This window comes from Sycon ciliatum, chromosome 10 (genome assembly GCF_964019385.1).
Source record: "Sycon ciliatum chromosome 10, ocSycCili1.1, whole genome shotgun sequence".
NCBI classification, from domain to species: Eukaryota; Metazoa; Porifera; class Calcarea; order Leucosolenida; family Sycettidae; genus Sycon; species Sycon ciliatum.
In genome coordinates this window covers 17086828-17099223 of record NC_088652.1, presented here as the reverse complement: position 1 = coordinate 17099223, position 12396 = coordinate 17086828, and the positions used below count along the sequence as shown (strand labels likewise).

At 44.4% G+C, this 12396-nt stretch overlaps 1 protein-coding gene across 1 annotated transcript; it reads right to left on the bottom strand.

Moving 5' to 3' along the window:
- Window positions 1-313: 313 nt before the first annotated feature.
- Window positions 314-12303, bottom strand: LOC135826095 (uncharacterized). Its single transcript, XM_065338731.1, has 10 exons — window positions 12244-12303; window positions 12028-12145; window positions 11512-11799; window positions 10352-10378; window positions 9545-9592; window positions 8384-8404; window positions 6625-6675; window positions 5199-5219; window positions 3100-3398; window positions 314-532 (listed from the first exon to the last, which is right to left on the bottom strand). Exons 2-10 carry the CDS (start codon window positions 12137-12139, stop codon window positions 521-523), a joined length of 879 nt encoding a protein of 292 aa, XP_065194803.1. The 5' UTR covers window positions 12140-12145; window positions 12244-12303; the 3' UTR covers window positions 314-520.
- Between the last annotated feature and the right edge of the window lie 93 nt (window positions 12304-12396).

Genomic DNA, 12396 nt, shown 5'->3' with positions numbered 1-12396 from the left:
ACACCCTATTAGTTGCAATGAATGATGTGTGGTGCTCTGTACAGCTTTGTCGTGTGCTACAGGCTTTCTGTAATATCTGAGATGCATTTGGAAACATGCAATGTGATTCTTTGTAATTGTTGGATAGCTGTCACTAAGCTGTGTGGCTTGTGTCACTTGCATGAGTAATGACTCTTTTCAGGTTGATCTGGCAAAGTAACAATACATGAGGTCATTGCCCCCTCTACCTCCCCCCCCCCCCCCCCCCAACCCCCACCCACCCACCCATCCACCCACGGGCCGCAACCTTCAAGTTAGACGCAATAACGATTGGTATATAATTATGTATATGCAAGGAGAGGTTAAACGAAGAGAATCCATGCGGGAAACGGGAAAGACAGCGATCTGGAGCACAGAACAGGCAATGGAATCATGTCATGTACTGTCATTCCGTCCAAGTTGTAAGAGGAAGCAGGTCACCAGCTTGTTTACCATTATGGATCGGGTGGATCGGCAGCCTTTCTTCTTATACAACACTGGTTTATGCACGTGTCTGCATGAAAACACGATATAAACAGACAAGCAGAAGAACTCCCTCGATAAAGGCTAAGGCCTGTGGAGAATCCATAAACACAAATACAAACCCCTTTGGTTGAATTCCAGCAATCAGCAATACCATTGTGTTCCTTTTTGATATACAGTGGAGATTGGATATAACAACACTCCTTCGGGAGAGAACAAAATGTCACTATATTCGATCTGTCACTAAACCCGATCTTCACAAAGGACTTACTAAACGACTTGGGCAACAGAATTGTGTCGCTAAACTCAACCTGTCGTTATATGCAGGGTCGTCATATCCGATATCCACTGTACCAGCACAGGTTGTGAGTACTGACTGCTCTACGTCTTTCGCTAGATGTGTGTGTGTGTGTGTGTGTGTGTGTGTGTTTATTTCTGCAACAACTGGTGGTCGCTGTATCCAGTGCAGTTTATGTGTAGAACTGTCCGTGCATGGAAAAACGGTCGTCAAAAACAGGTGGTCGCTGTATCCAGTGCAGTTTCTGTGTAGAACTGTCCATGCATGGAGAAACGGTCGTCAAAAACAGGTGGTCGCGAATACCAGAGGTCGCTTACACCCGATTGTTTGTTTTTTTGTATTCTTTATCTAGAGTGGGAAGTCCAAAACAGGCCCTAGCCTAATAACAATAGTCCCACTAGTGAGGGAATGCTGTGTATGTGATCTGTGCAATGTGTGCATAATGGTCTTACTGTAGTTGTTGTCCTCTGTTGGCTCCGCCAGGGTTGGGACATTGGGATGGGCAGGGTTGGGACATTGGGATGGCCAGGGTTGGGACATTGGGATGGCCAGGGTTGGGACATTGGGATGGCCAGGGTTGGGACATTGGGATGGCCAGGGTTGGGAATTGGGATGGGCAGGGTTGGGACATTGGGATGGCCAGGGTTGGGACATTGGGATGGCCAGGGTTGGGACATTGGGATGGCCAGGGTTGGGACATTGGGATGGCCAGGGTTGGGACATTGGGATGGCCAGGATTGGGACATTGGGATGGCCAGGGTTGGGAATTGGGATGGCCAGGGTTGGGAATTGGGATGGCCAGGGTTGGGACATTGGGATGGCCAGGGTTGGGACATTGGGATGGCCAGGGTTGGGACATTGGGATGGCCAGGGTTGGGACATTGGGATGGCCAGGGTTGGGACATTGGGATGGCCAGGGTTGGGACATTGGGATGGCCAGGGTTGGGACATTGGGATAGGTTGGCGGTCGGAAGAACTTGGTGCAGGTTCTGTGTGTCTATTCACGGATGTGATCTTTTTTTCCTTTTTCTTCTTTTTTTTTAAGTCGAAGAACAAACAGGCAAATTTGCCTAATTACATGATATCGACTAATTTTTTAGAGAAGTGTGTCTCACGGCTAGTATAAAGGCTACTAGCGTGCTGCTGCCTCCTGCAAATGTGGACCAGCGACTACGTCATAATTATGAAGAGTTTTGATGCAAAGCGTGAGATGTCAATTTAATCATGTTTCACATAGTAATCCGAAAACACATGCACTAGCCGTGTTAACTGTCGTACCCAGATGCACACATTCAATCCCTGGTTATGCTTTGGAATTGTTTTCGTTGCCTATGTCCTCATCTCTCTTCGTTTTGTTTCCGCTGCCTGGGCTCTCATTTATCTTTGCGTGCTTGCTTGCTTGTATTGCTGAGGGAACATATGCTGGTTTGTATTCGTGGGCCCCCATGGTGCATGGGCCACGCGTACTCATCCGGCGGATATGTGTGAATAATAATAATAATAATCCGAAAAGGACGTATTTTAACATGTACGGTGTGTAGCTAAATCCATATTTGGCCCCCTTGAAGTGGTTTTAGTCAGATTTGGAATGCGAACTTTTGCATGAAGGCACCTCTGGGCCTTGTCGTTACTCTGGGCTCAAAAATCTCACTTCCTGAAATTTGGCTGGAGCTCTGCATTCAGTACAGTCTTGGCGTATTATACAGTATAGACCGTGGTAATATGGTTACTAATAGCCTTTGTGTCCGGGTCACTTTGCTGACGTAATGTTAGGACCAAACCTTTCAAATGGTAGCAACAATTCTAACGTCAAACCACTTCAAAAGAATTGGCGTCTATGTAAGCAGAAGCGAAGCAATAGGTTGTTGATATTAGTGAGGTTCTGTTATTATACGTGAAACGTCGAGAAATCACGTGGAGAGCAGGATGCTGGGGTTTGAGTCGACGGCTTTGCGTAATTGGGGTCCAGATTTATAATATTATGCTGAGATAAGGTTCTCCGCATTGTGGCACAAGCCAAAAAAATGCATACGGATCTGCCAGGTTTCATTCAAATCACACAGAAAACTACCAGATTTAGAATGGGAAATCCGGAATACACATTCCACTTGATTTCTTTACGTTAATGTAGAGCAGAACAGGTTTCCTTGACGTTACGTGAGTGCGAAGAGTGTTCCCGGGATTCTACATGTCGCGTTCCCGTGTTGCGGTGCAGAACATCACATCGACAGAAATTCTACATTCTGGGCATTTTCGGCCATGCTTAGTCCGCACCGTGCAGCCTATGTAACTTTACTTACATTAATACACATCGTGACAGGAAGCTGGGTAGACATGACGAAATGGCCATTGTTGTTTGCCGAAGCATGTCCGGTGGGTAAATTGTCTGTATGTAGATTCTCTCCAATCCAAGCAAATGGCTCGTCCAGCTCCACGTCCAATAGCCTTTGGTGTGCAAAGAATTTCATGCAGAAATTGAAATTGGAAGGTGGCAGGACCATGCCCCTATCCTGGCAAACCTGTTGGGCTTCTCCGAAAGTGCGACCTGCACCGACGTTGCTGATAATTCTCAGTCTACGGCCTCCATCACACTGAAAATCTGCAACAGATAGATAGATAGATAGATAGATAGATAGGTAGATAGATAGATAGAGAGAGAGAGAGAGAGAGAGAGAGAGAGAGAGAGAGAGAGAGAGAGAGAGAGAGAGAGAGAGATAGAGAGAGAGGGAGAGGGGGGAGAGGGAGAGAGAGAGACAGATAGATAGATAGATAGATAGATAGATAGATAGATAGAGAGAGAGAGAGAGAGAGAGAGAGAGAGAGAGAGAGAGAGAGAGAGAGAGAGAGAGAGAGAGAGAGAGAGAGAGAGAGAGAGAGAGAGAGAGAGAGAGAGGGACAGAGAGGGATACACAGAGAGACAAAGAATTAAAATCAAACAACAACAAAAAGAGCAGCAGCAACAACCACATTGTCAGATTCAAAATACCATAAGGTCTTTAGGCATTGTCATCAGTGGACGTGTGGAAGTTGGTATAGGGCTTGAGAGTGATAGTACATCTGCAATCATGCCCTCCCCTCTACTCCTGCCCTGTCACCTGGAAAGTAGTCAGTTCAGAAATTTGCCAATGGCGTGTCTCAATCATTGACCTTCGGCATCCAACTGATGACCCGTCGTCTGATAAACGCTCAACAAGAAATAACACCATTCATCATTCTTTGAGCCCCAGAGCCCTGATTTTTTCTTCTTCAGACGTTTCCCTTTTCAACAGCATCAATTCATATGTCAACCATTGGTAAATTCATTGTGGTTCCCCGTGTGTGAAATGCGTGCATACAGTGAGGACGGCGTCATACCAGCCACTGCAGTATGTATCACTGCAAGGGCGAGTTTTGAGGTGTGAAGAAGATATTGAACAGCCTCTCTGCTGGTTTGCTAGCCACACCATGGCTCAGTGTTTTGACCATCTCCGGCCTCAAGCTAAGCTCACTGCTTTCAGTCATGGTTGTGGCACTCAACTTTTTGTGTGCAGACGTTTTCTTCTCTTTTTTCACACCCTTCTAAATCACTATTTTCATCATTCCTTGAAACTCTGATGTTGAACCAGTAGAAGTAAAAAGAATTGAACGATAAGTTACGAGTTATGACTACCAGTCCACCATGGTAAGGATATACCGTACTTCCCCACATATAAGCCCATGGGCTTATAAGTGAAAATTTGCTACAAAAAAGATTTTTTGCTGTGTGAACATGTTCGGGTAGAAGCCCATGCGCTTATATGTGCAATAAAGATTTGTCTGTGTCCTAAACAACGGTGTTATCACAATGCTTAGCAGTATATTCAGCTCCCGGATGCTTCGCCAATAGTGTTCACATATAAGCACATGCGCTTATAATTGGGGGTGCGCTTATGTCCGGACATAACCACATGCGCTTATATGTGCGGAAGTACGGTACCATTCTTTGACACTACCAACATAAACGTAACAAGATTCTCCCAGCATCTTCCTTCGCTTTGGAAAAACAGGAATTCTCTGAACCGAAGCCGTGCAGCATCCCTGCATTTCGCGGGGCAAGCGCCCGTCTTTCGGGCTGCACATCTTTGCTCTTGAAACGAAAATCGGCGCTCTGTGTAATCAGAAGGTCTTGAGGCACCATCAGGCAAAACGCCACACTTAAAATTTGACTGCAACCCTGTGACTTCAAAAATGGTGGCCAAATATGGATGTAGATACAACCCTCACTAAAATATCGGGGGAAAAAAAAGATGAAACAGATGTGTTGTGTTTTGCATCTGAACTCTTCACATGCTGCACCGCTTGGGCTGCAAATTTCAGAACACATCAACTGCAGCAGAGATTCTACTTCAAAGTAGCATTGTGCACATGTACATGTACGTACCATGTTGGGCATTCTTCTCGCCTGTTTACATGAGAAAAATCGTATAAGGAGAAAAAGAGCAAAAAGCAGAGAACATATAGTTATACTCGTCATACTTTTATTTGGACTTCACGGAGAATTTCACAAAGTGTTAGGAAATTTTTCTTTTTTTCTTTCTTTCTTTCATATCTGGCTTGCAAGTGTTGAGTTTCGGAGAGAAAAGAGCAGTACGTGGCATGTGGCCTCTAATTATTTCCTAATACTTTTATTTTATTTATCATTATTATATATTCTTCTTTTACTAGGGAATTCCCAACAGGCGTCAGCGCCTTTTTACAGGGAACCCTAGGTATGATTTGATGGATGCGCGAAATTCAGGTGGTGAACTAGACATGCGGCAAGCCGGTGGAAGTGTATTCCACCTGGCAGCGCCCAAATAAGAAATTGTACGAAAGCCATATCGGGTGTTAGCGGGGGGCAGAACAAGAGCAGCAGAGACTCGGCCACTTTCAACTCTTGCGGTAAACCGGTTAATGTACTGTTGGTGAAAGCCAATCTCTCTACATTACATGTCCTCTCTACAAAGACAGTGAGAAGAACGTCGATGAAAATATTTATGCCGGTACTGTTGTGTAGTTCTACAGTTTGCATACTGGATCACCACAACTGCGCGATGTGGCAGTCTTCAACTGCTTGTCTGCACATGTGTCACGTTCTCCCGCTTGTCATTAGTTTTTGGTCACAAACTAGCGTATCAACATGTATTGCCTTACAGGGCATGAGCTGCTCTTCCTGTGGCTAGAGTAGTAGAGGGGTCTCGCGTCCCAGTATAGTACTGTAGGGTACCAAAATAATGACTGGGAGGGGGGGAGGGGAGGGGGGTCAGGGTTCTAGCCTAGCCCGTTCTTATTCTAGCGAACACACCAGCTTCTTTCTTCTTCGATGATGCCGTATTACATATACATTTATGCATAGTTATACGTCTGAGTGTACAGTATAGTGTACATTACGGTTTCTGTTCTTATCCGCAAAAAAATCCAGCCTAGACTGATCCTAAAAATTGGTGAAATTCTAGCCTAAAATTGATGAAACTCCAGCCTGGCTGTTCTTCGGCGCTCGGCAGTACTCTATGGCAACCTGCCCCGTTTCTTAGCCCCTAAGACCACAGTATATGTACACTACTCATACTGGTTAAAGATATTTAACAAAATGATGTACAGTCAACTTCGCTAATAACGACTGCGGATGTAACGACAATTCGCGAATAACGACAGAATGTCCATGACCAGAGCAAAGTCCCATCCAATTGTAAAGCATATAATGAGACTTCGGGTATAAGGACACTTCACGGATAAGGACACTTTTCTGATGCCCGGCCGCGAGTGTCGTAATACGCAAAGTCGACTGTAGTACAGTTCTGCTCTTACTCTAGTGCTAGAGACCATACCTTCGATCAGTCCAACGTATAGGTCAGCGTTTGTGGCAGGCTTGGGCTCGTCTGCAGGGACATTGCAACACAGCAAACATCACTATAATCATAGAGAGGTTTTGCTGAGCGAACGTTCGCATGGATTTTCACGTCCGCGATTGCGAATATTTCCGCGAATGTTTGCGCGAGAGTTTGTGTTATGCATGATTTCCACTCCGAGAATAAGTACGCGTGCACTCGCGCTTGTTTGAGAACTCATCTTCGGAGCTTCAATCGGATGAAAATTTATTTCCTGCGAGTGACGGCACTCAGAGAGATGAGAGCTCTTAGACTACGTTGTCCATGGCTGGGCAGAGACCCACAGCCAAACGGGTTGGCCTGTGCCGTAATCCGGCGTATCCATATATGGAATTTTTTTTTAAAGCAGGCGATCGGAGATGGTTCCGGAGATGAAGCAACATGGGCTGCCAAATGGGAAAACTAGAACTAGCGGACCAAGCCAAGAGTAGATCTACTCGATTATGAAAGATGAAGCACAACACATTGCATGAGACAGGTTCGCCACTGGTCCCCAATCAGCAAAAATTACTGCGAAAGTTTGTTTTGAGTTTCCTTTAACTTTGGGGTGCAAAGCTTGGAATGTTCGCCCGCACTTTCGTTCCACGGTGACCCCAAACGAAAATCCGCACGAATGTTTGCTCTGCAAAACCTCTCTAGTAGTGCGGTTATTCCCAACTGCGTAATTAAAAAATAAAAATAAAATAATAGAAAGGAAAGGGACATATGGATACGAGTTAAAGAGTAACTCTCCATCACTGTAACCAGATACTATAATAATATCGAGTCAGAAAGTGCAACAACTAGGCACAAAACTGACAGAGTACTGAGACTCTTAACTCGTATTCATATGTCCCTTTCCTTTCTACGTATATTATTGGCTCAACATCCGAGTTTCAAATACTAGTAAAATAAAAATTAAAATAAAAGATTTCAAAAATGGGATAGATCTAGCCGTGTCTAGATAATGAAGGATTTTATCGAAGCCACGGAATACATGTAGAAAAGACCGGTATTTTACTGCAGTATTTCATTCTCCAAACCCATGTGCGGAGAAATAGGGCCATTTTCAAATTCTCCAAATTCCGGATTATAGGGAAGAAACAGAATTTGCAGCATAGGAGATGATCATGACCTGAAGTACTATTTCATGCCGTGAATCGATAATGCCAGACATCCCATTAGGTAATGCCAAGAGTACATAACCCCACCCAATGGTCTGCAACTTCCGCATACCCTCCTTGTCTTCATCATCCTTTGTGACTATGGATAAAATCCTGACAGAATTTCAGGTTGGCATCATTTTTATGATGCAATGTTCCTGGCAGAAGTGATTTACGACATTTTTAAGGGGGTGCCATCGCACAACACGTTTCTTCTTCGCACTAGTTTGTTAAGGATTAAATAGGGCTTTTTCCACCACAGGTTCAGGATTCGTCTGATATTACGTGCACAGCGTGCCGCATTGCATCATAGGAATGACATCAACTGGAAATTCTGTCAGGATTTCATCCATTAGCACAAAGGACTATAAAGGCAACAAGCGCAGAAAAAGATCAACAAATTCCGTTGGCAACAACTGCGTTGCATCATCGGCATAAAATGCCCCGCAAAAGATCAAACCCTCTTGGAAGGGGGGAGGGGTGGTGTGGTGGTTTTAATTATATTCTTGGTAATGCACATACAAAGACAGAGAGGATTTCTCCAAGAGCGTACTTACCTTTCCAGAAAATCAGATCGTCTTAACAACGGCGTGTGCGATGAGTCAGCCAACGAGAATCATAATAGAACAGATAACACATAGAGTGAGGTTCAAATCTATACCAATTGCTGCACGTGTAGGTAAGGCAATCTGTTAATTAAAGTCTCTTTACCTCCGTACTGAGGCAAGATAATATACATGTTAATCAGCTCCGGTTTTTCATTAGTACCATGCCAAGCCCCGCTTCACCTGCAAAGACATTCATAGCTACCTTTAATCTACTACCTTTCAGGCAGTATCCAGAGTTTTTGGTATAAATATTTAGGCTGCACATTGTCGATTCTCAATTGTATGCATTGAACTGCATGGTGTGTTGCTATGCGGTCTTTAATCGTGGTTTGACTATATTGTCCAATGGTTTTGCCATTTACGTCATTCACATACCTGTACAACTGGCAACGTCCTTCACAGCTGAGACTTTCAGCTTGTGCTTGTCTTGGTTGCACGCACCTCCCCCTCCTATATTATTAAATACTAGCATTAAAATTGGTACTATTCCTATAACTTTGAACTTTCCTAGTTGGAAGGCTGTTGGAGTGTGCATCCAAGATATGCTCGAGCTGATTGGCAGTTACTATTACTTGTAGAATGTCAGGCCGGTGTCGTGCAATGTTATCGCATGAGCTCATTGTCAAGTAACTGGTGGTATTAGTGGACATTATATCGTAACTTGTAGTTCCTTGGTCCTTTTTCTTTCCTATCAATTTATCTCGGATAATGAGCCAGTATGAAATGTAAAATATAAGAAGAAAACGCATGAAAATGACTTAGCTGATGCCCATTTCCGCTGCTCTCACCTTCCCCTCTTTGGTCCTACCCAACCTTGAACCTTCCAAGTTGGAAGGCTGTTGGTTTGCGCACTGGAGATGTGTTAGAGCTAGGTCTTAGGTCCGACGCTGAATGTCTCAGTAGCCTGCTATCGCACGTACTGACCGCTTATCATCTTGTTCATTCGTGAATCGTTGCTTCATAACTCCTTTCCATGTGTTTTCTTCTTCTATTTTTCATATCAATTAATCCTTGGCTCTCCATTCGAGTAGATCTACTTTCTATTTTTTAAATCTTGAAACACACGAGGAAACCATGGAATACGCCTAGTATGAGTATCATAATACATACCGCGGGCGAGGAAACGTGCTTGCCCAGGAGTGACGTCACCATGATCGCCTGGTTAGGCACATTGCAATGCAGAAGAGAGGTAGAATAAAAAAACACAAATATATGCATCACTTCACTGACAATTTCAGGGGAGGTAATTTGCAAACTGATTTCCCAGAGTTAAATTTGCAAATTGTAATGTGATTTAACTGCTCCGTGAAACATGAACCTTCCAAGTTGGAAGGCTGTTAATTATTTTCACAAAAAATATTCACTGGCTTGAGGGAAAGACACAAACGGGAAAAGTCTGAAGAAAAAATTGAGTGTCACATCCAGGACTCGAACCAGGGACCCTCGCTTGCAGCCAGCGATGCTCCAACCACTGACCTATGGTGTAGTCGTCATCCCAGCAGAGACTATTCAACACTTTCCTCAGACCCCGCAGCTCACACTTCCTGTGAATCCACACAGGCGTGTGGGACGCAGCCGTCCCTGTAACCCACACACTTCACGTACAAACTAGCACGCGGGGAGCCCCAAGTCATAAGATATTCACTGGTTTGAGGGAAAGAGACAAACGGGAAAAGTCTGAAGAAAAAATTGACAGTCACCACCAGGACTCGAACCAGGACAAAATTATATTTGCATTTTGAAGAGGCTCCAAAGCAGCATTTTTGCCAAAATCAGTGCTAAATTGGTACTTTCTGCAAAAATATCGGCGGTTTCTTTAAAACTCCCGAGACTCCCTTGATATAGGCTAAGGCCTGCAGAGAATCCATAAGTACAAATACAAACACACAAACAATGGTTTGGAGTTTCCGAACTAACCTTCACCAGAAGATGTTGCTGCTCCATCTGAGAATAGAACCACAAAGAGAAACAAACAATGTGAACAAGCCATCAGACCAGCAAAAAACTTGACCAAACATTCTAACGACAGCTGATTGACTGACTGGCTGGATGAATTTTGAAACACAAAAAAAACTTGCATCATCACCACTGCAAGTCGTCTGTTTGCTGCAAACTAAAAACAAACAAACAGGACGACTGAATCTTGTTCGCAACAAAAATAAGTCTATGTTTATTATGAATTTTATCCGTACAAGACATCCATTGATTTTAACCACCATGCTCCGGGTTCATCTACATTGTACATCCAATGAATACCTATGATAGCATTATTCAGCAGTGTGAGGTAGGCCTTGGCGGATAATGCTCGAAAAGGTGGCAGATTCTGCTCGAAAAGCAGTGAATTTGGCAGAACCATACAAACCTTATGGCGGGCAATTCCTCGAATTCTGCTCCATTTCTTTATCCACATACCAAACATGCATAAAATTACCAGAAAATATACTTAATTCTGCCAATTTTTCTGCCGGCATTATAAAGCCCTAGTGTGAGGAATACTAGTTTGCCTAAAGTGAACTCGTAGCTTGGCACGAGCACAGCATGGATGCAGCGAATGGGATTTTCGGTCTTTGACCACTTTGTGGGAAGTCTGATCTACTCACCTCCCACCGCTTTAGGACCTGCATCTGCGCCTTGGTCCATGAAGGGTGGTGGCATTCCTACGGAAGGGGAATACTCGGCCTCCAGCCGAGTTTCACGAGAACCGTGGGTGTTTTCATAGTGAACGATTGTATTGTCAATTTTCCTCTTATCAGCAAGGTTCGAGTGCATTGTGGTGCACTGAATCTGTACCTTGTATATGCCAAATATGTCGTATAAAATTGGACATACCGCTCAAGACTGTATAAGCTTCCAGCAGGCCAAGACAAACGAAGAGCAATAGAGAGAACCTGCCCTTTGAATTTTGGAATACTTTTCAAGTACGGTGCTTGGGAATTGGCGGGGCAGTCAAGAAAGCAATCAAACTCGGGAAAGCTAAACAGAAACAAGCAAAAGTTATTTTCGGCTTCAGTCGATAAATATTCCGAAACTCGAGCTGCAGACTATCTCCAATATACACAGTGACATTATCTACTCACCCACGGGCTCGCATACATTCAGTGTAAAGCAAGACTCCTGATGCTGACTCGGGCTTGAGGCACGGGCGCAGTGTTTCACACGGCTTTCCGCGTGGCGGGCGGAGATGGTGATCAAGAAGTCCTTTCCACCGGTCACCCTCTGCGCTCTAGTGGTGGCGTGGGCGAAAGAGGGCAACTCCACGTCCAACTGCCCAGCACCGCGAGCTTCACACTTGACGAGAACACTGGCGTCTTGTTGAATGCAATCTTCAACCTCGTCCACATTTGCACATACTAGCGACAAGTTACCTGATGGCAATACATAGAGGGACGATGAGACAATAATCATAAAACATGAAACAGCAGTGAATAACAATGATACATACATGTACGCCAGTGTCACAAACAAAGTAGCAAAGACTTGGTTCCAGAACACCTCCACAGCAATAGTTTCAACACATTATAGTCCCGGAAAGTAGAGAAAACGGACAATTTACTACCACGTAACTCGTTACATAATTGCAGGCCAACTCTTACCTGCTGGGGCGGGAGCAGATTGACTTAGCGGCAGAAACGCTACAGTAGCCATACCTAGGAGCACAAGTGATGCCATCAGCCTTGGCTGTATGTGGGGGCCATTCGACAACATGTTTGCCTGCAAAAACCAAAACATGGCGACAACACCAAGAGAGCCAATAAGACACACTTGCACAATACGAACTGCATTGGGCAGCAACAGTCGAAGGGCTTTACTTCAATGCTTGACTCTTTCTCCTTCTCCTCCTCGATGCTATCAATTTTGCTTGTTGAACTAAAACTAAAGCCTTTCGGTTGCTCAATATATGTGTAATTATAGCCATGAAGTAAGTCCCGATTAGGACCCCTTGCTGCATATGTGTGCCGTTT

Coding starts and splice junctions, on each gene's coding strand:
- LOC135826095 (XM_065338731.1), bottom strand. CDS start 12,139: ATGTTGTCGAATGGCCCCCACATACAGCCAAGGCTGATGGCATCACTT. Junction 11,800..12,027: donor ATCTGCTCCCGCCCCAGCAG/GTAAGAGTTGGC, acceptor TATTGCCATCAG/GTAACTTGTCGCTAGTATGT. Junction 5,220..6,624: donor ATACGTTGGACTGATCGAAG/GTATGGTCTCTA, acceptor TCATGTAAACAG/GCGAGAAGAATGCCCAACAT.